Raw genomic sequence first — 27,127 nt, 5'->3', positions numbered from 1 at the left:
TCTGATGGGAAGAGGGATGCTGTTCCACAGTCTAGGTGTTGCAACCGCAAAGGCGCGGTCGCCCCTGAGCTTATGCATGGACCGCGGGATGTTTAGTAACCCCAAGTCGGCCGATCTGAGGGACCTGGAGGTGGTGTGGTGGGTAAGCAGACTTTTGATGTAGGTGGGGGCAAGCCCGTTAAGGGCTTTGTAAACATAAAGGATCTTGAAATTTATTCGGAACCGCACAGGGAGCCAGTGGAGAGAAGCCAGAATCGGGGTGATGTGGTCCCTTTTTCGGGTGCCCGTCAGGAGTCTCGCTGCGGCGTTTTGGACCAGTTGCAGGCAAGACAGGGAAGATTGGCTGATGCCAGTGTAGAGGGAGTTGCAGTAATCAAGGCTGGAGGAGATAAATGTGTGGATGATCTTTTCGAGGTAATCAAACTGGAGGAATTGTTTTATTTTAGCTATCGTCCTGCTGGAAGAAGCTAGCTTTTACCACTGCATTGACTTGTTTGTCAAATTTCAATGCTGAGTCAAATATCACGATGTGAGGATTGAGTAATGGGGTAAGGCCTCCAAGGCTGCCTGCTATCATTTTGATTGAGTCCGAGGGGCCGAAGGGGATGACCTCAGACACTCTCATTTAGTTGGAGGAAGTTCTGGGCCATGCAACACTTTATATCCTCAAGGCAGTGGATAAGGTTAAGTAGATTTGATCGGGTTTTGGGCATCATGGGGAGATAGAGTTGTGTATCGTCTGCATAGCAATGGAAGGAAATGCCGTGCCTTTGAATGACTTAGCCTAAGGGGAGCATATACAGGGAGAAGAGAATGGGGTCAAGGATGGAACCTCGTGGCACTCCGCAGAAGGGTCTCGACCACGAAACGTCGCCCATTCTTTCTCTCCAGAGATGCTGCCTCTCCCGCTGAGTTACTCCAGCATTTTGTGTCTGTCTTCTAGTTGAGTGGATGGTTGACGATTAGGTAAAATTAAGTTCAGGTCTAAGGGAGCGCCTTGGTGCGGTAAAGTGCGAGTCTTTGGCTCAAGTGTTTTCGCCGAGGAGGCTGAGGCAAGGAGGCTACACTTGAATCTTGTGTGTGTGTGTGTGTGTGTGTGTGTGTGTGTGTGTGTGTGTGTGTGTGTGTGTGTGTGTGTGTGTGTGTGTGTGTGTGTGTGATATTTATACATGTGATGGCAGGAATTTTATTGCAATACATTTGTTGCAGGATGTGGGAAGTCAGGGGCACTGCTGGTGTCACTGACCACTACACCTGTGGGGACTGTGTTCAGATGCAGCTCCTCAGGGGCCGAGTTGGGGAACTGGAGCAGCAGCTGGATGACCTGTGGGTCCATCCGGGATGACGAAAGCTTCCTGGATAGGGCCTGCAGTCAGTTTGTCACTCCAACAGTGCAGGAGGTGCGACGGGTAGAGACGGAAAGAAAGGGGATGAAGTGAGTGCAGGAGACCTGGGTGGAAGTACCTCTTGAAAACAGGTACTCCCTCTTGGGAGCTGTCGGGGCAGACGACGCTTTCAGTCCGAAAGGCGGACAGGTCTGTGACTCAAATCCTAGCGCTGAGACTCGACTGGCGAGACTGACGTTAGGCAGAGCCATAGTTGTGGGTGACTCCATTGTCCAAGGTGCGGATAGGAGATCCTGCTGCGACAGGCGAGACTCGAGGATGGTGTGTTGCCTCCCTGCAGCCAGGGTCCAAGATGTCTCAGACCGACCTCAGAATATCCTTGAGAGGAAAGGTGAACAGCCGGAAGTAGTTGCGCTTATAGGCACAAATGACGTGGGTAAGAAAAGGAAGGAGGTTCTGCAACATGAGTATAGAGAACTAGGTAGGAGGCTGAAAAGCAGGACTTCTAGGGTGGTTATCTGCTTCCAGTACCTCATGCTAGTGAGGGTAGGAACAGGGAGATAGGGGATCTGAATGTGTGGCAGAGGAGTTGGTGCAGGGGGCAGGGATTTGGGACTGACATTCTGGCAGGAAGGTTTGCTTGTGCTACACTGATGGGTTTAAACTAAAAAATAGGGCGGGGTGGAATCAATAACATGGATGCGTATCCATGCAGTTAACGAGAGATTGTAGGAAATGTTGTGTTTAAACTAACAGGGCAGGGGGATGGGACCCAATGCAAGGAGAGAGAGGGCCATAAAAGGACAACAGAAGCGAAAGGTTGAAGGGAGATTTTAAAAAAACTAACCTGAAAACTTTGTGCCATAATGCGAGGAGCATTCGATATAAGGTGGATGAATTGAATGTGCAGTTAGAGTTAAGGGATATGATATAGTCGGAATTACGGAGACATGGCTCCAGGGTGACCAAGGCTGGGAGCTAAACATGCTGAATATTCGATATTCAGAAGGATAGACAGAAAGGAAGAGGAAGTGGGGTGGCATTGCAGGTTAAAGAGGAAATTAATGCAATAGCAAGGAGACATTAGCTTGGATGGTGTTGAATCGGTATGGGTAGAACTGCGAAATAGCCAAGGGCAGAAAACGCTAGTTGGAACATAAACTGTTCCCCCGCAACGCTGCGAGAGGCATAAGTGAAGTTGGGTCAGGGTTACTGAAATAGACAATAGACAATAGGTACAGGAATAGGCCATTCGGCCCTTCGAGCCAGCTGATCATCCCCAATCAGTACCCCGTTCCTGCCTTCTCCCCATATCCCCTGACACCGCTATTTTTAAGAGCCCTATCTAGCTCTCTCTTGAAAGCATCCAGAGAACCTGCCTCCACCGCCCTCTGAGGCATAGAATTCCACAGACTCACCACTCTCTGTGAGAAAGTGTTTCCTCGTCTCTGTTCTAAATGGCTTATTCCTTATTCTTAAACTGTGGCCGCTGGTTCTGGACTCTCCCAACATCGGGAATACGTTTCCTGCCTCTAGCGTGTCCAAACCCTTAACAATCTTATATTTCAATGAGAACCCCTCACATCCTTCTAAATTCCAGAGTGTACAAGCCCAGCTGCTCCATTCTCTCAGCATATGACAGTCCCGCCATCCCGGGAATTAACCTTGTAAATCAATACTGCACTCCCTCAATAGCAAGAATGTCCTTCCTCAAATTAGGAATGACGGAAGTTACGCTCAGGTGCGTACTACACGTCAGTCCATTGTATTTCGCAGGAGTGGACCATCTTGCTCACTATAAGATCTTTGGTTGGCGTGGTATGCAGACCACCAAACAGCAGTAGGCAGGTTGTGAGATGAAACCACAGGTCTGGGAGAAATTTAGAACACAACAGAGGAGGACAAAGGGACAGAGGGGGAAAAAAGAGCATGAAAGAAAGCTAGACTGTAAAAGTTTCTTTAGGTATGTAAAACGGAAAAGATTAGTGAAGACGAAGTAGGTCCCTTACAGTCAGACAGGTGAATTTATAATGGGGAAACAAGGAAATGGCGGCACTAAGGAAAACACAAACAATCTCCCGGAAATACTAGGGAACTGAGGACCTAGTGCGAGGGAGGAACTGAAGGGAACAGTCTGTGTGTCCCTTCCTTCTTTGTGTTTTAATAGTATGTGTTAAATGTATGTTTTTAGTGTTCTTTAGCTTGTTTTATGTGGGGGAAACTTTTTCTAATCTCTTACGTTAACAGAGATGCGATTTTAAAATGTTTTCTTCCCACCCCCCATACCGTATCTCCGTCTGCACTGCGGCCTAACATCGAGGAGTTGGCGGCCTTTGTCAGGGATCGACCTCGGAGCTCCAACTGTGGGTGCTTGTGGACTTAACATCACGGAGCCCGCGGTCTCTGGTCAGAATACGACTTCGGGAAGTCCAAGCCACAGGAGCTTCGACCGCCCTGACGCGGGAGCTTTGACTTCCCGGACGCGGGAGCATCGATCGCCCCGACACAGGGGCTTCAACTGCCCTGACCGTGGCAGAATGAAGAGGAAGGTTAGACTTTTTTGCCTTCCATCACAGTGACGAATGTGGGGAATCCGCTGTGGTGGATGGTTATGTTAACTTATGTAGTTGTGTCTTGTTGCTGTATGGTAATTCACATATCACTGTACCTTAATTGGTGCACGTGACAATAAAAGACCTTTGACTTTTGAATCCAATTAACCAGAATATGGTGTTAGGTAAACTGTTGGGACTGAAGGCAGATAAATCCCCAGGACCTGCTGGCTGCATCCCAGAGTACTCAAGGAGGAGGTGGCCCTAGAAATTGTGGATGCATTGGTGGTCATTTTCCAAGTTCTATAGACTCTGGATCAGTTCGTGGACTGGAGGGTAGCCAATGTAACTCCACTTTTTAAGAAAGGAGGGAGAGAGAAAACGGGGAATTATAGCCCAGTTAGCCTTACATCGGTAGTGGGGAAGATGCTGGAGTTGATTACTAAAGATGTAATAGAAGCACATTTGGAAAGCAGTGACAGGATCGGTCAAAGTCAGCATGGATTTATGAAAGGGAAATCACGCTCGAATAATCTTCTGGGGTTTTTGAGTAGAATGGATAAGGGAGAGCCAGTGGATGTGGCGTATCTGCCTTTGCCAAGGTCCCACATGAGAGATTAGTGTGCAAAATTAGAGCACATGGTATTGGGGGTAGGGTGTTGACATGGATAGAAAACTGGTTGGCAGACAGGAAGCAAAGAGTAGTAATTAACAGGTCCTTTTCATGCAGGTGCAGCAGGCATTGAAGAAAGCTAATGGCATGTTGGCCTTCATTGCGAGAAGATTTGAGTTTAAGAGCAAGGAGGTCCTACTGCAGTTGTACAGGGCCCTGGTGAGACCACATCTGGAATATGGTGTACAATTTTGGCCCCCTAAATTGAGGAAGGGCATTATTGCCATTGAGGGAGTGCAGCGTAGGTTCACCAGGTTAATTCCCGGGATGGCAGGACTGACATACAGTATGATGAAAGAATGGGTGGACTGGGCTTGTATTAGGATGAGAGGGTATGTTATTATAGAAACATATAAAATTCTTAAAGGATAGGCTAGATGCAGGAAAAATGTTCCCGATGTTGGGGGAGTTCGGAACTAGGGGTCAGTTTAAGAATTAAGAGTAGGCCATTTAGGACTGAGAAGAGGCAAAACGTTTTCACCCAGAGAATTGTGAATCCGTGGAATTCTCTGCCACAGAAGGCAGTGGAGGCCAATTCACTGGATGTTTTCAAGATAGATTTAGTTCTTATGGCTAAAGGAATGAAGGGATACGGGGAAAAAGCAGGAACGGGGTACTGATTTTCGATGATCAGCCATGATCATATTGAATGGCAGTGCTGGCTCGAAGAATTCCACAGATTCACCACCCTCTGACTAAAGAAATGTCTCCTCATCACCTTCCTAAAAGAACGTCCTTTCATTCTGAGGCTATGACCTTTAGTCCTAGACTCTCTCAATAGTGGAAACATCCTTTCCACATCCACTCTATCCAAGCCTTTCACTATTCGGTACTTTTCAATGAGGTCCTTCTTCTAAACTCCAGTGAGTACAGGCACAGTGCTGTCAAACGCTCATCAGACGTTAACCTACTCGTATGTTAACCTGTTGAAGTGTGGAATCATGCACTTTGATTGTAGGAATAAAGGCGTGGGCTATTGTCTAAATGGGGAGAGAATCCAGAAATCGGAGGTGCAAAGAGACTTGGGAGTGCCGGTGCAGGATTCCCAAAAGGTTAATCTGCAATTCGAATCAGTAGTGAAGAGATGCATGGCACTTACCATTACAATAAAAAAGAGATGGGTTTTGACCGATACTCGAGGAACTTCCAAGTGTGATATTGGCATTGGTTTATTATTAACATATGTAACAAGACACAGTGAGGGAAGCAGGAAAGCACCAAACAAATCTTTGCAACCAAAAATCCTCTAGTCATTCATGTAAAGCAGCTGAGCATTGTGTTTTGAAAACAAAGCCAACAGTATCTGCCTGAAAATAGATTGTGCTGGAATAACTCAGCATGTCAGGCAGCGCTCCGACCTTTTGGCCTGCAACCTACAACATCTTGGAGCCTCGGTCTGTGGAGCTTCTGGTGGCAGGCGTGGAGCGGACCTTCCATCATGGAGCGGGCGATCCCTTGCCGGGCGTCGCCGGAGAAGAGCGCCAACCGCCGGCCTGCATCTGGAAGCCACGGTCTCCGGAAGGAGGTGGCCGATTTGGGAGCTCCGGCTCCGACCTGTCCCGATGTCGGCATACCGACCAGAGGGCTTGAACATCGGGCCATCCGTAACGGCGACTACGGAGGGTTAGGGCCCCGACCACGGGTGAACAAGGGAGGAGAAGGAGAAGGAGGACTGTCTGAACTGTATTGCCTTCCACCACGGTGAAGAATGCTGTGGTGGATGTCTGTGTTGAATTATGCCTTGTATTGTGTCCATTTTTAATTGTAACGCTGCATGGTAAATAACATTTCACTGCACCTTATGGTGCATGTGACAAATAAATTTGAACTTGGAGCACATGGTATTGGGGGTAGGGCACTGACATGGATAGAAAATTGGTTGGCAGACAGGAAACAAAGAGTAGGGATTAACGGGTCCCTTTCAGAATGGCAGGCAGTGGCTAATGGGGTACCGCAAGGCTCGGTGCTGGGACCGCAGCAATATACATCAATGATTTAGATGAAGGGATTAAAAGTAACATCAGAAAATTTGCAGACGACACAAAGCTGGGTGGCAGTGTGAACTGTGAGGAGGATGTCATGAGGATGCAGGGTGCCTTGGACAGGTTGGGTGAGTGGGCAGATGCATGGCAGATGCAGTATAATGTGGATAAATGTGAGGTTATCCACTTTGGTAGCAATAACAGGAAGGCAGATTATCATTTGAATGGTGTCATGTTGGAAAAGGGGAAACACAGAGATCTGGGTGTCCTTGTCTATCACTCACTGAAAGTAAGCATGCAGGTACAGCAGGCAGTGAAGAAAGTTAATGGCATGTTGGCCTTCATAACAAGAGTTAAGTATAGGAGCAAAAAGGTCCTTCGGCAGTTGTACGGGGCCCTAGTGAGACCACACCTGGAGTATTGTGTGCAGTTTTGGTCTCCAAATTTGAGGAAGGACATTCTTACTATTGAGCGAATGCAGTGTAGGTTCACAAGGTTAATTCCCAAGATGGCGGGACTGTCATATGTTGATAGAATGGAGCTGCTGGGCTTGCATACTCGGGAATTTAGAAGGATGAGAGGGTATCTTATTGGAACTGAAGGTGAGGATTAAGGAGGGGAAAGAAGCTTATAGGCTCAAACTAGAACGACAGCTGCAGCAAGATGGAGTGAAGCAGGTATGGGCTGGAATGCGAAAGATCACGGGCATGAAGCAGAAGGGCGGTACACTGCCTGATGGCGAACAGAGTCTGGCTGATGATCTGAACAGATTTTTCAACAGATTTGACTGCCCCAGACCACCCCAGCCCCCCCCCCACCTTGTCTGCTGACCATTGCTGCTTCCTCTCCACCTCCCCTCCCTCTCTCCAACACTCCTGAGATGTCACCTGCACGGAGTCCCCTCTTCCCACCTCCTACTCCACCAGCAGCCCCACTCTTCATACTGCTCAGGTCAAGATGATGCTGGACAGACTGAAGCCAGGGAAAGCAGTGGGGCCCGATGACACCAGCCCAAGGCTACTGAAGACTTGCTCTTCAGAGCTGTGTGGTATCCTAACACACCTGTTCAACCTGAGCTTGCGTCTACAGAAGGTCCCAAGGCTGTGGAAAACATCTTGCCTGGTACCTGTCCCAAAGAAGACCCATCCCACTCACCACAATGACTACAGACCAGTAGCGCTCACCTCACATATTATGAAGACATTTGAGAGACTTGTCCTCTTCTACATCAGGACTAGTGTGTCAACTCAAATGGATCCTTTACAGTTTGCATATCAGCCCAACATCAGTGTCGATGATGCCCTCATTTACATGCTGCAGAGGGCGTACACACATCTGGACATCCCTGATGCATCTGTAAGGATTACATTCTTTGACTTCTTAAGCCCCTTTAACACAATTCAGCCCCGACTGCTAGGGGAGAAGATGGAGAAGATGAAGGTGGATCCATTACTGGTACTGTGGTGTTTGGATTACCTTTTCCTCAGACCACAGTACATGCGCCTACAGAACAATGTCTCAAGCACCATCCTGAGCAGCACAGGGGCTCCACAAGGAACTGTGCTGGCTCCATTCCTGTTCACCATCTACACAGCGGATTTCCAATACAACACCAACAGCTGCTTTTTGCAGAAATTTCAGATGACACAGCTGTTGTCGGCCTCATCAAAGGGGGCAATGAGGAGGAGTATAGAGATACAATAAACAACTTTGTGGAGTGGAGTGCACACAATAACCTCCATCTCAACACCACAAAAACCAAGGAGATAGTTGTGGATTTCAGGAGGGGGAGGAGGAGGACTCAACCAACACCAATCACCATCAGGGGCACTGAGGTGGAGGTGGTCGCCAACCACAGGTACCTTGGTGTGCAGCTTGACAGTGAGCTGGACTGGAAGAGTCATATGGAGGCGGTGTACAGGAAGGGACAAAGTCGACTGTATTTCTTAAGGAGGCTAAGGTCATTCAACATCTGCCAACCCCTGCTGTGCAGTGTCTACCATTCAGTGGTGGCCAGTGCTCTGTTTTTTTGCTGTGGCCTGTTGGGGAGAAGGCGCCCGCATAGCGGACAAAAACAGACTGGACAAGCTGATCAGGAAGGCCGGCTCAGTGGTCGGGGCTGAGCAACTAACGGTCCAGCAGGTGGCAGAGGCCAGAACTCTGAACAAACTGGGTTCAATAATGACCAACCCCACTCACCCACTCCATGCCCTGAAGGTGATCAAGAGCAGCACCTTCAGTCAGAGACTGATTGCACCAATGTGCAAAACTGAGAGATATAGGAAGTCTTATATACCAGCTGCTATAAGGTTTTACAATGCACAAAAATAACTTTGCACTTTTTTAGTATTCATTCATTGTATTTTAACTTATTAAGTATGGAAGCTATCTGAGGAAATGTGTGGTGTTATGTCTGTCTTGAAGCTGTTGTGGCACTGTAATTTCCTGTAAAGGATTATTAAAGGATCTAATCTAATCGAAACATATAAGATTACTAAAGGATTGGACACGCTAGAGGCAGGAAACATGTTCCCGATGTTGGGGGAGTCCAGAACCAGGAGCCACAGTTGAAGAATAAGGGATAAGGCATTTAGAACAGAGATGAGGAAAAACCTTTTTTACCCAGAGAGTTGTGAATCTGTGGAATTCTCTGCCTCAGAAGGCAGTGGAGGCCAATTCTCTGGATGCTTTCAAGAGAGAGTTAGATAGAGCTCTTAAAGATAGCGAAGTCAGGGGATATGGGGAGAAGGCAGGAAATGGGTACTGATTGTGGATGATCAGCCATGATCACAGTGAATGGCGGTGCTGGCTCAAAGGGCCGAATGGCCTACTCCTGCACCTATTGTCTATTATCTCTGGAGAATATGAATTGGTGGCGTTTCGGGTCAGCGCCCTTCTGCACACTGAAGACGACACCTATCCATGTTCTCCAGAGATGCTGCCTGACCCGCTGAGTTACTCCAGCACTCTGTGTTTATCTTTGGTATAAACCAGCATCTGCAATTCCTTTCTACAGATATAACAAGGCAGAGGAAATCTCCCCCTCTCTACCAGCCACTGGCAAACACTACGTGCCACAGACCCGATGATTATCTGCAAAGTCACAAATCTTTGGAATTTGCTGCCACAGGGAGCTCTGGAGTTACCCCAGCTCTTTGTGGCCTTTTGTCTACAGTTCCTTACATCTCTGGCAAGTGAAAGGTTGTTACTGGTGTGGAGGTGGTGGCTGTGATAGGCTGATGGTTGGACAAAGGGCCGGAGATGAAAAGACAAAAAAATGTGAGATAAGAATTAAGGAGTGAAGAGGCATGAACTGTGAAGCTGGGGAAAGGAATATTGATTGGTAGAAGGGAACGTTGGGACGGGGGGGGGGGAAGAGGGAGAAATGGGTCGCATCCAGGTGGGGAGAAAAAAAGAGGGGGGGGGGGGGGTAGTTAACTGAGCCAAACAAGGGGGGGGGGGGAAAGAGGGAGGATAAAAGGTGAATGGGGGAGTTGGAGACAGGGGAGGGGAAAAGAGCAGGCTGGGAGAAGAGGAGTGAAATGTAAATCCAGAGGGTGCGATGTGGCTGAGGCTGGGATATAGATTCCCTCCTTTCTTTCACCAGCACTCCCCGATCTCACTCTCACCCCCCCCCCCCCCCCCCCCCGCCCCCGCCTCAGTCAGTCAGTCTTAAGAAGATTGTGACCCAAAATGTCTCCTGTCCATTTCCCCTCCGTGGGCATCACAGTGGTGTCGTTGCTGCTTCACATCCTCGTCGCCCCCGGCAAGGGCCGCCCCCTCTTCCTCGTGCACCTCCACCACCGTCCGGTCTCCCAGCCCCGTGGCAACTTTGTCCTCAGTGGTGTAGTCTCTGCCTCACGGCGCCAGAGACCCGCGTTTGATCCCGACCTCAGGTGCTGTCTGTATGGAGTTTGCTACTTCTCCCTGTGGGTTTCCTCCGGGTGTTCCGGTTTCCTCCCACATCACAAGGACATGCACATTAGTAGGTTAATTGGTCCTCTGTAAGTTGCTCCGTGTGTGCAGGGAGTGGATGAGAAAGTGGGATAACATAGAACTAGTGTGTAAGGGCGATCGATGGTCGGCATTGGCTTGGTGGGCCGAAGGGCCTGTTTCTACACTACGTCTCTGCACTAAACTAAAATGTTGCCTGACCCACTGAGTTCCTCCAGCACTTTGTGTTTTGCTCATGACTCCAGCGTTTGCAGTTCCGTGTGCCTTCAAATAATCTGCTCGAGGAATGGAGTCATACAGCACGTAAACAGGCTCATCCATGCTGACCAAGATGCCCCATCTACACTAGTCCCCCCTTTACTTTAGACCAGGGGTGGGGAACCTGTGGCCTTAAGTCCACATGCGGCCTTCTAGGCCATTAAGTGCGGCCTTTTGAATGAATCCAAAATTTGTAGAACAAATCCTTTTAATTTTATTAGTATGTTTTTGTTCGTCTTTTATTTTAATTTTAATTATTTTTATTTTTATCTTAAAATGAACTTATTTAAAATACTAAAGAGTAAAAGAAGATTCAACGAAATAATCCTCCCCGACTGACGGCCACAATTAAAACATGAGTAAGTCATGAGGGCTATTTTAACAAAATAGTGTATATTTTGAAATATATCTAATTGAAGTTTTTTGGATGCGGCCTTATTAGATTACAGCTAACTTAATGCGGCATTCCAACATGAAAAGGTTCCCCACATACTGCTTTAGACAGACATATTACGTGGAAACAGACCTTTCGGCCCACCGAGTCTGCACCAACCAGCGATCACCCCGTATACTAGCACTGTCCTACATGCTAGAGACAATTTACAGAAGTTAATTAACCTCCAAACCTACTTGTCTTTGGATAGTGCGAGGAAACTGGAGCACCAGGGAAAACCCACGCGTTCACAAGGAGAACGTATAAACTCTGTATAGACAGCACCCTTAGTCAGGATCGAACCTAGATTTCTGGCGCTGTAAGGCAGCAACTCTACCCCTGCATCGCCCTGCCCACGTTTGGCTCATATCCCTCTACACCTTTCCCATCCATGCATCTGTCCAAATGTCCTTTAAATGCTGTTAATTGTACTTGCATCAACTACCTCCTCTAACACAAAGTGCCGGAATAACCCAGCATGTCAGGCAGCATCTGTGGAGAGCATGGAGAGGTGACGTTACGGATCAAGCCGTCGCTTATCCATGTTTTCCAGATATGTTGCCTGACCTGTTACTCCAGCACTTTGTGTCCTTTTGTGTATCAACCAGCACCTGCAGTTCCTTCTGTCCACCTCCTCTGAGTGAAAACGTCGCACCTCAGATTCCTATTAATAATCGCAACCAAAAGGAGCTCGGACATGGTGGAGGGGCCTTTGGGGATGTTGTCTAAGATCCCCGTCGCAACTTCTTGCTATCTGGTCAGGTTTGGGTTCATTATCGTCACATGGATCGAGGAACAGTTAAAAGCTTTGTACTGCATGCTCTTCAAACAGGTCAGAAAAACCATAAACAAATTCGTCAAACTCCAGTACAATAGGTGGAGCAAAGGGGAAGATACAGAGTGCCGAATATAGTTCTCAGCATTGTAGCACATCAGTTCCACAGACAAATGTCCCGCCACCACAGCAATCAGTCTGAAGAAGGGTCCCGACCAGAAAGATCACCTATCCATGTTCTCCAGGGATGCTGCATGACCAGCTGATTCACCCCATCACCCTGTGTCCGTCAGTATGCTTTCTGTAGTGCATCTTTAGAAGTTTTCAGAGTGGTTGGAGACATGATGAATTTCCTCAGTAGGCAAAGGAAGTCGAGGCATTGGTGTGTCGTCTCGGCTAGCGCATCAATGTGGTTGGTCTGACAGTACGAGGTCCTGTCGCACTTTTTGATGTGGCTGGACAGATGATGGTAGCAGAGATCCTATTACACCTTCTGGGTGTGGCTGAAGTTCTATCACATGTTGGTGTGGCTGGCCAGATGATTGTTGCTGAGGCCCTATTGACCTTTCTTGGTGTGGAAGGTCAGATGGTGGTTGCTGAGGTCCTTCTTGTGCTTGAACTTGTCCCCACAGAAGCTGCAGGTGTGCAGGTGCTGGTCCATGTGCCTCTGCAGCTGCTGGCTGCCCCCCAGCACCTGAAAGCAGACGTCGCAGACCACCTGGCCGGCGGACAGGTGCGAGACCAGGTGGCGCAGGTGGTCCTGCTTGCGGTAGGTGCCCTGGCCGCAGCTGGGGCAGACATAGCGGGCCACGCCACGGTGCATGTCGAGGTGCAGCCGCAGGAGGCGTTCACGCAGGAAGTTCTTGCCGCAGATGTGACAGGTGAACTCCTTCTCGCGGGTGTGCGTGGCATGGTGCTCCCGCAGGTGGCACCGTTGGAAGAAGGCCTTGCCGCACAGCTGGCAGACGTGCTTGCGATGGGAATTGCGTAGGGGCGGGCCCGGAGGCCCGGCCTGGGGCAGGAGGCAGGCGGACATGTGTTCGGCCCAGGGCCCTTCCTCCTCGAAGGCCAGCGTGCACCCAGGGCAGCGGTAGGCCGTGCCTGCCCTGTGCTTGGGCATGTGCTCCTCCAGTTGGCGCCGTCTGCGGAAGCCGACCCCGCACACGTGGCAGGAGAAGAGGCCCGAGGCCTGACCCGCCTGCCCGTCACCCAAGCAATGCTCTGCATGCTCCTGCATGCGGCCCCCCTTTACCAGGATGCGGCCACACTTACCGCAGGCACACACGCTCTCTATGTGGCGGGACACGTAGTGGTCGGCCCGTTGGCTCTCGGGCAAGGCCACACCACACAGCTCACAGGCTGGGCCTAGCGACCCGTCACCGGCCTCCGTCTCCGTCTCCTCCTTCAGGCCTTCAACCTCCTCTCCTCCCTCCTCCTCCTCGTCCTCTGTCCAGCCGGGCTCCCGGCCGCCTAGGCCGCAGGCTTCATTCTCGTCACCCCCGGCAATGGCCGCCTCCTCTTCCTCGTGCACCTCCACCACCATCAGGTCGCCCAGCCCCGTGGCAGCCGTGTCCTCAGGTTCCGTCTTGACCACAGGCCTGGCCGGGCCCTCTACCTGGCTCCCTGTCTCCGTGGTGACGGGCCGGGCCTCCCCTGGCAAGGCCATGCAGCTGCCGCAGGTCAGCGAGTGCTCGTCCAGCAAACGCTCGCAGCTGAAGACGAAGCCGCAGCGGTCGCAGGTGTAACGCCGGCCAAAGCGCCGGCCCTTCATCCCTCCGCTGCCATTGCGGCCTTGCTTGCGGGGAGGCAGCCTGCCCGGGGCCTGGTTCACCTCCAGCTCCGGGCCCACCTCACTGCTAGGCCTCAACTCGGTCTCTTCCTCCACTAGCACGGCAGCTACCGCTGCCTCTGTCGCCACTACCCCTCCTCCCTTCACCGGGCCTCGCATCCTCACTCCAAACAGCATGGGTCCCTGGGCCGGGCCCGAGGGCCGGGGAGGAGGGGGTGAGGAGGAGGAGGAGGAGGAGGAGGGGGCCCCGGCCTCCCGCAGCTCCTCCAGGCTGCGCGGCACGTAGTAGAGCTGCAGGAAGGACATGGCGGCGCGGAGCTGCTGGAAGTCGGAGGGCTGGCCCATCACACGGCCCAGGTACATCAGCTGCAGGATCAGGTCGAAGGAGTCAGCGCTCACCTCGGCCTCGTTCAGGCTGAGCTGGGCCGGGGCGGCCTGCGCCTGCTGCTGCTGCCCGATGAAGAGCATGCGGAAATAGGAGCTGCAGGCCGTCAGCACCGCCCGGTGGGCCCGGAAGTAGATATCGCCGATCACCACGCAGCAGTCGCACAGGAAGCCCCACTCGCGCTGGCTGTTCAGCTGCTGCAGCACATACTCACTGTGGCTGGGCCGAGACATCCTGCACCAGGCCAGGCCGGGCCGGGCCAGACTGGGCCACAGGCTCTGCAGAGGGAGATACACGGGTCAGTGCACTGCAGACACACACAAAGTGCGACAAAAGACTTTCATAAGTGTGACTTTTATGGCCCTGTCCCACGGTACAAGTTCATTCCAAGAGTTCTCCCGAGTTTGCCCCGATTCGAACTCGGAGATTTACGGTAATGGCCACTCGTCGGTACTCGGGGCTCTCGTGGACATTTTTCAACATGTTGAAAAATCCTCACGAGTCTTCCCGAGCTTACCTGCCGTTAGCGAGTCTTGCCGAGTACCTGCCTTTAGCGTTAAGAGCCGCTAAGAGACGTCCCCGAGCTCCGACGTACCCGCTACGTTCATTCTCCGTGCTTACCACGAGTTTGATTTTTTTTTTTTACTCGGGAGAGCTCTTGGAATGAACTCGTACCGTGGGACAGGGCCATAACTGTTCTGCTTGTTGATACGTATTGCGAAACTAAAGATGCGGCATTGTTCTTAGGAAAGCCTTGACCGAATGATTGGAGCATTGTGTACAGATATCTGTTTCTTTGTGCGTGATGTTATTATCTGTTATTATAAAAACCACCAGCTGCTATGTACGGATCCGAGTCATGTAATTTAGGCAGTTTCCGTACTTGACGAAGCTGTTGAAGGAACTAAGATCTGCACATTCACTTGTTTGTTCAGCAGTGTATATATATAAACCCGTGCAGTCTGTACTCTGGAGGAACTGTCTCCCGGGGCAAAGGCTAGTGGGTGGACAAAGGCTAGTCATGAAAAGAAGACAAAAGGCTGTGAGTTAAGGAGCGGAGAGAAATGTGAAGTCAGAGGAAGGGATGGTCCAGACTATTTTACAACCGTAGCTTCCAAGTCAAGCCCCACATCAGCCCATCACTGACCCAGCCACCACACAGGTCTCTGCCTTCGACACCCCGGGGCAGGGCTGCTCCTGTACATCCTCCAGTTTCCCTTCCACAATAACTTCCCCTGAATCAGCGTCTCATTTGTATCATGTCCCCACTGCAGAGAGCACTGCCCTGCACGGCTCCCCATCATTCTCCTCCTCAAACACGTTCCTCTATGGACCCACTCTCCCATCCCTGCCCACCCACAATCCTGTCTTCACCAGTGGCCTTACCATCAACGCCCAGGGATCAGGTTCAAGCATTGCCTCTGCTTCCTCCTTTACCTGGATCTTCAGAATCATTCATACGGATAGGAAAGGTAAGAGGGGGATCTGGGCCGAACGCAGACAAATGGGACGAGCTTAGATGGGGCATCTTGGTCAGAATGAATGAGTTGGGTCAAAGGGCCTGTTTCTGTACTGTATGGCTCTAAAACCTCCTGCCGATGATTTGTTTACAATTGAATTGAGATATACAGCATGAAAACAGCCCCTTCAGCCCACCAAGTCCACAACGACCATGCATCACCCGTTCACACTAGTTCTATGTTATCCCACTTTCTCATCCACTCCCTACACACTAGATGCAATTTACAGATGGACAATTAACCTACAAACCTTTGTTTGGGATGTGAGAGGAAACCGGAGCAACTGGAGGAAAGCCACGTGGTCACATGGAGATTGTGCAAACTCCACACAGACAGCAGCCGAGGCCAGGATGGAAGCCGGGTCTGTGGTGATGTGAGACAGCAGCTCTACCCGCTGCGCCACTGTGCTGCCTGGATAGATGTCTTGCATCACCACCACCTTCTGTGTTTATTCAAGAATGTTGCTGCAACATTCTGCACTGCATGTTTAGTTTAGTACTGTCACATGTACCAAGGTACAGTGAAAAGCTTTTTGTTTCAATGCTATCCAGTCAAAGGAAAGACTGCACATGGTTACAATCAAGCCATCCACAGAGTACTGATAAAGGGGACAACATTTAGTGCAAGATGTAACATTGAAGTTCAATAAAATGCCACAGATGGCTGTGGAGGTCAAGTCAGTGGTGGATATGTTTAAGGCAAAGATAGATTCTTGATTAGTACAGGTGTCAGAGGTTATGGGGAGAAGGCAGGAGAATGGGGTTAGGAGGGATGGATAGATCAGCCATGATTGAATGGCGGAGTAGACTTGATGGGCCAAATGGTCTAATTCTAGTCCTACCACTTATGACTTGGTCGGTGCCCTCTGGTCCTGGAATCTCCCACTAGTGGAAACATCTTCTCCACATTCACTCTATCCAGGCCTTTTCACTATTCGGTACGTTTCAAAGAGGTCCCCCCCTCACCCTTATAAACTCCAGTGCCATCAAACACTCATCATATGTTAACCCACTTGCCCTCCACAGAAAGAAATAAAAGGCTGCATTAACTCAGCGGGTCAGGCAGCATCTCTGGAGAAAATGAATCGGTGACGTTTCTGGTCGGGACCTTTCTTCCTGAAAGTAGAGGGGACGGCAACTGGAGGTAGGGAAAGGCCAGAACAAATCAGGGCCAGCAACAGATGACCAAGGAAGGGTGGAGCCCACAATGGTCCATTGTTGGCTGTGGAAGTGGTGATAACGAGGGGATACAAGGATGCGAACAGTGGGACGAGGGGGGCGACTAGGGTGGGGGAGGGGTGGAGAGACCGGGAATGAAGGGGTTACTTGAAATTGGAGAACTCAAAGTTCATACCGCTGGGTTGTAAGCTGCCCAAGCAAAATATGAGGTACTGTTCCTCCAATTTGCGTGTGGCCTCACTCTTAGCAGTGGAGGAGGCTCAGGACAAAAAAGGTCAGTGTGGGAATGGGAAGGGGAGGTAAAATGTTAGGAAACCGGGACATCGCGTACGCCAAGGCAGATTGAGTGTAGGTGTATCAGCGAAACTATCACTCAGTCTGCGCTTGGTGTCGTCGATATATAGGAATCCATGCTGAGAACAACGGATACCGTAGATGAGGTTGGAGGATGTGCAAGCAATCTTCCTGGTTTAGTTTGGATACAGCATGGAAACATAAAAACAGTTTTTTTTCCACGAGTAGTAGCTCTACTCAATAACCAAAAATCTGTAGCCTCCTTTTGCTTTGGTATTTTATTTAATTCACATGTTTAATCAATAATGTTTTATTATTATGTTCAATGTTTTATGTGTCATTCCTAACTGTCAATGTATGTCATGTTGTCACTTGCGGGCGGAGCACCAAGGCAAATTCCTTGTAGGTGAATATTTGGCCAATAAACGTATTCATTCATTCAAACAGGCCCTTCAGCCCACGTCACCCATCCATCACTCGCTCACACTAGTTCTGTTGTCTTGGACCAGTCTCACCTTGGTCACTCCCTCTTCTTCCTCTCTCATCGGGAAAGAGGTATAGGGGGGGTTGCACGTAAGGTCACTGGGTCAGAGGGCTCGACGCACGGAGCCGCTAAATCCATCTGGAGGACATCCGTCAGTTCCGGTATATGTTATTAATGCTAAAAACGCGTACTTTCCTACCTGTTAAAAATCGCTAAAATGTTGCATTTTTGCACTGAAAAAAATTGTGGGAGTCGGGGTAAGTGTGAGAGACATGTACCCAACGTTAGAATTCCAAAAGTGAAGCGAAATGAAGGTATAGAGAAGCGAGAACTGAAGGGACAACAGCAGCTAAAGTGCTTGGTAAACATTGGCCGTGCAGATATCGGAATTGAAAATATTGGGAATTATCGCGTTTGCTAACTGCATTTCATCAAGTATGGCATTATTTGTGTTTTTTCTTGATTCCTTTGGTATCTAAAAATTCTCAGGTGATCAATCTGGCTGTAAATGTTTCTTCAGATGCGTTTCATTTTGTATGTAAAAACTCACTTGGGAACCATGGGCGATTAAAAAAAATTACAGACAGATTTATCACTTCTGAAAATGTTTAGATGCCAAAGGAATCAAGAAAAAACACCTTTGTTGATGAAATGCAGTGAGCAAACGGCCAATGTTCGCCAAGCACTCTGGCTGTTGTTGTCCCTTCAGCTCTCGCTTCTATCTACCGTCATTTCTCCTCACTTTGGGAATTCTGAAGTAGGCTAAATGTCTCTCACGCTTATCCCGATTTCCATAATTATTTACAGCGCAAAAATTGACAATTTCAGCGGGTTTTAACGGGCCCGCTACGTTGGAAACAATGGTAAGTGCCTACCTGCAGTTCATCAAGTGTAATCCATTTGGAGTAGCGTAGCAACAGTACGGGTCATGGGTCGTGACCCGACTGCCGTGAAACCTCCCTATAGAAATTTCAGGTACAGTTTTACCCAGCAGCTATCAGGCAACTGAACCATCGCATCATCAATTAGAGAGTGGTCCTTGAGATCCACCACTATCTTTAATCGGACTTCACCTTATATTAAACATTATTCCCTTTCAAACGACATTTGGAAAGGTACATGGATAGGATGGGTTTAGAGGGATATGGGCCAAACGCGGCGGGCAGGTGGGACTAGTGCTGATGAGGCATTGTGTTCAGTATGGACAAGTTGGGCCGAATAGGTGGATACACACCCGCCTGGCTACATTCCTCCACGGCCCGTGCAACCACCTCAACCGGTTGCATTAACCCGCGGCTGCAACAGTCTGCTGCATTACTCTAACGTCTAAGCCAGCTGCACAGGGGCCAGCTACAAATCACTGGTCCGTCTGCTCTGCATTGCTACAACGCCCGCGTCCACCGGCTGGTTGCATTCAAAGATGCCATAACAAGCTATAGGATCTTTGGTTGCATTAACGCAGTTTCCGGGTCCAGCTGCAATGCACCCGGCCGGTTGCATTAACTCCAATGCAGCCACAGCGCACCCGGCCGGTTGCATTAACCCCACCCCAGCGCCCACACAGCCGCCCGGTTGCATTGCACAGGGTGTGGGGCCAATCGGCAGAGACACATCACTCCCGCCCTTCTGCCCCCCCCCCTATCCCGGCCTTGCCATTACCCTTTGCAGAAGCGGCTGGTGGTCTGCCGTGGGCCGGAGTCCGGTGTGCGCGCTGTCCGGGGCGAGGTTGCAAAAGCTTCGGGCCTCGGCTGCACACATCGACAGGAAATGAGCCGCTGTATCTCCTCCTTCCAGGGGAAACGCGCTGTGCGAACTCTGAGGTTGCAGCACCGCGTGTCCCACGCTGATACAACACAGCCTATAGGATCTTTGAAACACAGTGCGAGAGGATCTTTGGTCAAGCTCCGCTCTAAGATCTTTGGTCAAGGGTGAATTATTGTCGTCGTGTGTCCCAGACGGAACAATGCAGCAAAGCACAATATGGAAACACACTATATTGTAAATAAGTTAGATAGAGCTCTAGGGGCTAGTGGAATCAAGAGATATGGGGAGACACGGGTTATTGATTGGGGACGATCAGCCATGATCACAATGAATGGCGGTGCTGTCTCGAAGGGCCGAATGGCCTCCTCCTGCACTATTTTCTATGTTTCCAATATAATAAACGAGAGAGAGAATAAAAAGCTCAGTGCATATATATATGCACTGGCAGTGGTGCATACATATATATATATGCACTGAGCTTTTCTCTCTCTCGTTTATTATATATACACACACCCACTAGTACACACACACACACACATATATATCATTATTTTAATCTGGATTTTTAACTCCTATATTGTGTTTTAAAAAATATATAATTTATGATGCTTTTATAAGTGATATACTAAGATTTTATATGTACGTTATGATATTTTTTTTAATATGCAATGCATTTTTTTAATGTAATGTTGCCCCTTGTCTGGACCTCGAGTCCATAATAAAGTTTATTATTATAATTATAATATATATATATATATGGACTAGACCAAGTGGGACCCGTTGGATCCCGTCCCCTCAACGTTGGGGGGAGGGGGGGGGGGGGGTAGCCTGCAGCATCACACACACACTAACCACCCCCCCCCCACACACACACACTAACCCACCCCCACACACACACATACACTAACCACCCCCCACACACACACATACACTAACCACCCCCCACACACACACATACACTAACCACCCCCCACACACACACACACTAACCCACCCCCACACACACACATACACTAACCACCCCCCACACACACACATACACTAACCCACCCCCCCCACACACATACACTAACCACCCCCCACACACACACACATACACTAACCACCCCCCACACACACACATACACTAACCCACCCCCCCACACACATACACTAACCCACCCCCCACACACACACCTACACTAACCACCCCCCCCCACACACATACCCTAACCACCCCCACACACCACACACATACACTACCCACCCCCCCCCACACACCATACACTACCCACCCCCACACACACACCACACCACACCCCATCACACACCACCTCCCCTCACCCACCCACCCACCCACACACACCCCCAACCCCCACCACCCCCCACACCACACACACAAACCACCCCCCCCCACACACACACACATACGCACACACTAATCACCCACCCTTGATATTATATTAATTATTATTCATTCGCTCCTTTTACATCATCCCTGCCCTATCCACTCAAGCATAGCCCCCAAACATCACCCATTCCTTCTCTCCAGAGATGCTGTCTGGCTGTCCCGCTGAGTTACTCCAGGGTCCTGTACCTTCCAGGGTTGTGTGGGCCTTTGATGATGCTGGCAGCCTTTTTGAGGCAGCGACTCCGATAAATCCCTTCGATGGTGGGGAGATCTGAGCCGGTGATGGACTGGGCAGTGGTCACAACTGTCTGCAGTCTTTACTGCTCATGGGCGTTCTAGTCGTCGAACCAGCCATGATGTAACCAGTCAATATGCTCTATTGTATCCTGTACAAAGATGTGTCGTTGTTATGTGTATCATTGTTATAGCAGCCCCAACATAACTAATCCAGCACTGTGTGTATCTCCTTATGTAATCCAAGAATCAACAGTGTTTTATTGTGCACGAAGGAACTGTGGATGCTGGTTTACACTGAAGATAGACACAAAATGCTGGAGTAACTCAACTGGTCAGGCAACATCTCTGGAGGGAAGGAATAGGTGACATTTCGTGTTGAGACCCTTCTTCAGACTTGTATACTTGAGTTTAGAAGGATGGGAGGGGATCTTATTGAAACATATAAGATTATTAAGGGTTTGGACACGCTAGAGGCAGGAAACATGTTCCCGATGGGGGAGTCCAGAAACATAGAAACATAGAAAATAGGTGCAGGAGTAGGCCATTCGGTCCTTCGAGCCTGCACCGCCATTCAATATGATCATGGCTGATCATCCAACTCAGTATCCTGTACCTGCCTTCTCTCCATACCCCCTGATCCCTTTAGCCACAAGGACCATATCTAACTCCCTCTTAAATATAGCCAATGAACTGGCCTCAATTAACTTCTGTGGCAGAGAGTTCAAGAGATTCACCACTCTCTGTGTGAAAAATGTTTTTCTCATCTCGGTCCTAAAGGATTTCCCCTTTATCCTTAAACTGTGACACCTTGTCCTGGACTTCTCCAACATCGGGAACAATCTTCCTGCATCTAACCTGTCCAACCCCTTAAGAATTTTGTACGTTTCTATAAGATCCCCCCTCAATCTTCTAAATTCTAGCGAGTACAAGCCGAGTCTATCCAGTCTTTCTTCATATGAAAGTCCTGACATCCCAGGAATCACTCTGGTGAACCTTCTCTGTACTCCCTTTATGGCAAGAATGTATTTCCTCAGATTTGGAGACCAAAACTGTACACAATACCCCAGGTGTGGTCTCACCAATACCCTGTACAACTGCAGTAGAACCTCCCTGCTCCTATACTCAAATCCTTTTGCTATGAACCAGGGGCCACAGAGAGTTGTAAGTCTGTGGAATTCTCTGCCTCAGAGGGCGGTGGAGGCAGCTTCTCTGGATACTTTCAAGAGAGAGCTAGATAGGGCTCTTAAAAATAGCGGAGTCAGGGGATATGGGGAGAAGGCAGGAACGGGGTACTGATTGGGGATGATCAGCCATGATCACATTGAAGGGCCGAAGGGCCGAATACCCTACTCCTGCACCTATTGTGTATTGTCTATTGTTAGACTGAGAGTCGGGCGAGGCAGACATAGAGATATGGAAGGGTAAAGTGTGAAAACACAGATCAAAGGGGATGGTGTTCAAGGAAATGTAGCGAGGTACATTTCGTTTATTGTCATATGTCCCGAAATGGAACAAATGAAATTCTTCCTTTCAGTCTGAAGAAGGGTCTCGACCCGAAACATCACCCATTCCTTATCTCCAGAGAACTGAGTTACTCCAGCATCTATCTCAGCTGTAAATTACAATTTGCAGTTAATTCGTACGCAATTAATTTCTTACTTGCAGCAGCACAACAGATATGTAAACATAGTGTATGTATTGGAAGAAACTGCTGATGCTGGTCTAAACCGAAGACGGACACAAAATTCTGGAGCAACTCAGTGGGACAGGCAGCAGATCTGGAGAAAAAGAATAGCTGACGTTTCAGTTGTGAGACCCTTCTTCAGACTGAGTCAGGGGAAACGGAAACGGGAGATATAGATGGTGATAAAGAGAGATATAGAACAAATGAATTAAAGATATGCAAAAAAAGTAACGGTGGTGAAGGAAACGGGCCATCGTCAGCTGTGGCTGGGTGCTCACCAGAGTATATTTCATAAGTTCTAGAAGCAGAATGAGGCCATTCATCCCATCAAGTCTACTCCACTATTCAATCATAGCTGATCTACTGTATCTTTGCCTCTCAACCCTATTCTCCTGCCTTCTCCCCATAACCCCTGACACCCTTACTAATCAAGAACCTGTCAATGTCCACCTTAAAAATGTAAATTGACTTGGCCTCCACAGCCATCACCCTCTAACAAAATGAATTCCTTATCTCCTTTCTAAACATATGTCCTTTTATTCTGAGGCTATAGACTCTGGTCATAGACTTGGCGAGTTGACCCATGCTTTTCCTCCAGTGATGCTGTAGGTCCTGCTGAGTTATTCCAGCACTTTGTATCTATCTTCGGTACGAACCAGCAGCTGCAGTTCCTTTCTACACACCATAGGAGACTTTACAAACCTGCAGTTCTTTGGGATGTGGGGAAAAAACTGGAACACCTGGAGAAAACACACGCAGTCATGGGGAGAACGTACAAACCCTGGACAGACAGCTCCAATGGCTAGGATCGAACTCGGGTCTCTGGTACTGTTAAGCAGCAAGTCTACCGCTGTGCTACTGTGCCGCCCCTTACTGGAATGCTGCCAGGAGTGATAGTGGAGGCAGATATAGCGGTATTTAAGAGTCTATTCTTCTAAACCCCATTCACTGAAGAAATTCCTCATCTCTTTTCTAAAGGTGCGTCCTTTTATTCTGAGGCTAGGCCCTCTGGTCCTAGAGTCTCCCACTCGTGGAAACATCCTCTCCGCATCCACTCTCCGGGCCTTCCAATATCTGGTAAATTTCAGTCTGAAGAAGGGTCACCTATCCTGTTTTTCCACCGATGCTGCCTGACCTGCTGAGTTACTCCAAAATGTTGTGTCTATTTTCATAGAAACATAGAAAATAGGTGCAGGAGTAGGCCATTCGGCCCTTCGAGCCTGCACCGCCATTCAATATGATCATGGCTGATCATCCAACTCAGTATCCTGTACCTGCCTTCTCTCCATACCCCCTGATCCCTTTAGCCACAAGGGCCACATCTAACTCCCTCTTAAATATAGCCAATGAACTGGCCTCAACTACCTTCTGTGGCAGTGAATTCCAGAGATTCACCACTCTCTGTGTGAAAAATGTTTTTCTCATCTCGGTCCTAAAAGATTTCCCCCTTATCCTTAAACTGTGACCCCTTGTTCTCGACTTCCCCAACATCGGGAACAATCTTCCTGCATCTAGCCTGTCCAACCCCTGAAGAATTTTGTAAGTTTCTATAAGATCCCCCCTCAATCTTCTAAATTCTAGCGAGTACAAGCCGAGTCTATCCAGTCTTTCTTCATATGAAAGTCCTGACATCCCAGAAATCAGTCTGGTGAACCTTCTCTGCACTCCCTCTATGGCAATAATGTCCTTCCTCAGATTTGGAGACCAAAACTGTACGCAATACTCCAGGTGTGGTCTCACTAATACCCTGTACAACTGCAGTAGAACCTCCCTGCTCCCTCTCGGTGTTTGGATGGACATGGCCCCATGAGCACATACCAGAGTTTGGTGCGAGTGTGGACGGCTTTCTGACTGTTCGGGCGGACGGGGACTACAGAGAGAGTGACCGCGGTCGGTACATTTGTATGACTATGGTATGACGATACTTTTGTATGACTATGGTAAATCAAATTTCACTGTACCTCGGTACACATGACAATAAAGGGCCATTTAACCAATGACACAATGGTTACTTGTGGATTTGAAATAAATCATCATTGTTCAATGTCTCTGTAAACTTTCATCTTTGCCCTTTAGGCTGTGGGCCGAGCATCAAAAATGTGTCTAGAAATCAGTTTTCGTGACCCAAGTCACAGAACTACATGAAATTTTCCACAGATTTAGATGAAATATAATTGAGAAGGAAGTCATAACTCGTCATTGCCGAAAGTTGCACATTAATTAATTAAACTAATTAGAAAATGAGATCGGGAAAGTAAGCGCCATCTAGTGGCCAATGCCCATATTACACGATGGGCAGCCTATTTCCGTGTTGCAGTCCATTTAAACTATATATTATTATACCTATATATATATATATATATATATATATATATATCTATATATATATATTAATGGCAGGGGAGACCATCCCCTGTGGAGGGTCAGGCAGAGGCTACAAAAACCCCCATCTCATAGTCATTAAGTCTGCATGGACTTCAATTCATAACATTTCAACTAGGCTGTGGGCCGAGGAGCTTTATTCCAGTGTTTCGTGACCCAAGTCACGGAACTACATGAAATTTTTACATATTGTGTAAAAAAACTATATAAATCACCCCTGAAACTCATCAAGAACAAAACTTGCACATTTTTATTAAATTAGAGAAAAACCGGTAAAATTTCGGGTATTTTTAGTCCAATCAAAGCACGTTTAACATTGAGTTGTATGTACTTTGTTTTAGTTTATGTCGATGACATTCTGGTCCGTCTCCAGCCGTTTTCATCGCGAACACTGTGAACACCTCCGCGTGCTGTTCCAGCAGCTCCGGGATCACGGGTTGGTCATTAACGCCGCCAAGTGCCGGTTCGGTCTCAGCTCCATCTCCTTCCTGGGGCACCACCTTACCCCACAGGGCGCTACACCTCTTCCCGGTAAGATGGATGCCATTCGGCGGTTTCCTCGGCAGCTTACCGTCAAGGGTCTGCAGGGGTTCATGGGAACGGTGACCTTTTATCATCGTTTCGTGCCGGCGGAGGCTCGGATCATGCGGCCTTTGTTCCTGTGCCTGGCCGGTAAGCCGCGGGATCTCGTGTGGAACGCCGAGACTGAGGCCACTTTCGATGGTGCCAAGGAGGTGCAAAGGGACTTGGGAGTGCTTGTGCAGGATTTCCAAAATATTAATCTGCAATTCGAATCAGTAGTAAAGAAAGGAAATAATTTATTTAAATAAGGCTTGTATACAAAAACAGGGATGTAATGCTGAGAGTCTATAAGGCACTGGTCAGGTTGCATTTGGAATATTGTGAGCAGTTTTGGGCACCATATCTGTGGATAGGGTCCAGAGGAGGTTTACAAGAATGATCCCAGGAATGAGTAGGTTAACATATGATGAGCGTTTGTCGGCACTGGGCCTGTACTCGTTGGAGTTTAGAAGAATGAGGGGGGAACCTCATTGAAACTTACAGAATAGTGAAAGGCTTGGATATAGTGGATGTGGAGAGGATGATTTCACTAGTGGGAGATTCTAGAACTAGAGGCCACTGGAGGACTTTTTTTAGAATAGAATAGAATAGCCTTTTATTGTCATCCAGACCGAAGTCTGAACGAAATTTAAGCAGTCATACATATAATACAATACAATAAAAAACAACAATAAACACATATTAACATCCACCACAGTGAGTCCACCCAACATCTCCTCACTGTGATGGAGGCAAAAGTCTTAGGGCTGCAGTCTCTTCCCTCCTCTTCTCCTTCTGCGCTGAGGCGATACCACCCGGGCGATGTTAAACCTGTCCTCGCGGCTCAAACACCGCGGCCCGGGGTAGTCGAAGCTGCCGCTCACCAGACCTGCTGACGCAGCCGCTGGCCCGCGGCCGAACCCCCGGTCTCAGGCCACCGCCGCCAGAACTGCCGTCCCAGCCCCCGGAGCATCGTTCCAGTCCCGAGCCGGATCGCCCTCACGTGAGTACTGCCACCTCACCGAAAGCAGATGAGGAGAAATTTCTTTAGTCAGAAGCTGGTGAATCTGTGGAATTCTTTGCCACAGAAGGCTGTGGAGGCCAAATCAGTGGATACTTTAATGCAGAGACAGGTGTCAGAGGTTATGGGGAGAAGGCAGAGGAATGGTGTTATGAGGGAGAGATAGATCAGCCATGATTGAATGGGCCAAATGTAATTCTACTCCTATCATTTAGTGGCCATTCAGCCCATCAAGTCGACTCCACCATGATTGAATGGCAGATCTATCTTTCACTCTTAACCCCATTCTCCTACCTTCCCCCCCCCATAACCCCTGACACCCGTACTAATCAAGAATCTATCTATCTCTGCCTTAAAAATATCCATTGACTTGGGCACTTGGTATGTGGTGTGGCCTGACCAATTGCGCGAGACAAACTGGAGCAGCAATTCTCACTCTGGTGAATTGGCACTGCGGTGATATTA

General features: G+C 48.9%; 1 protein-coding gene across 1 annotated transcript; it reads right to left on the bottom strand.

Annotated features, from left to right (window-relative positions):
- Nucleotides 1–11,825: 11,825 nt before the first annotated feature.
- On the bottom strand, nucleotides 11,826–19,436 carry zbtb1 (zinc finger and BTB domain containing 1). The gene is made up of 2 exons (XM_033027510.1): nucleotides 19,283–19,436; nucleotides 11,826–14,425 (listed from the first exon to the last, which is right to left on the bottom strand). The coding sequence occupies exons 1-2, from the start codon at nucleotides 19,379–19,381 to the stop codon at nucleotides 12,530–12,532; spliced, it is 1,995 nt and encodes a 664-aa protein (XP_032883401.1). The 5' UTR covers nucleotides 19,382–19,436; the 3' UTR covers nucleotides 11,826–12,529.
- Nucleotides 19,437–27,127: the final 7,691 nt, after the last annotated feature.

The sequence above is a fragment of the Amblyraja radiata genome, chromosome 9 (genome assembly GCF_010909765.2).
Source record: "Amblyraja radiata isolate CabotCenter1 chromosome 9, sAmbRad1.1.pri, whole genome shotgun sequence".
NCBI lineage: Eukaryota > Metazoa > Chordata > Chondrichthyes > Rajiformes > Rajidae > Amblyraja > Amblyraja radiata.
The sequence above is the reverse complement of the archived record's forward strand: the minus strand, read 5'-3'. Positions and strand labels throughout refer to the sequence as shown.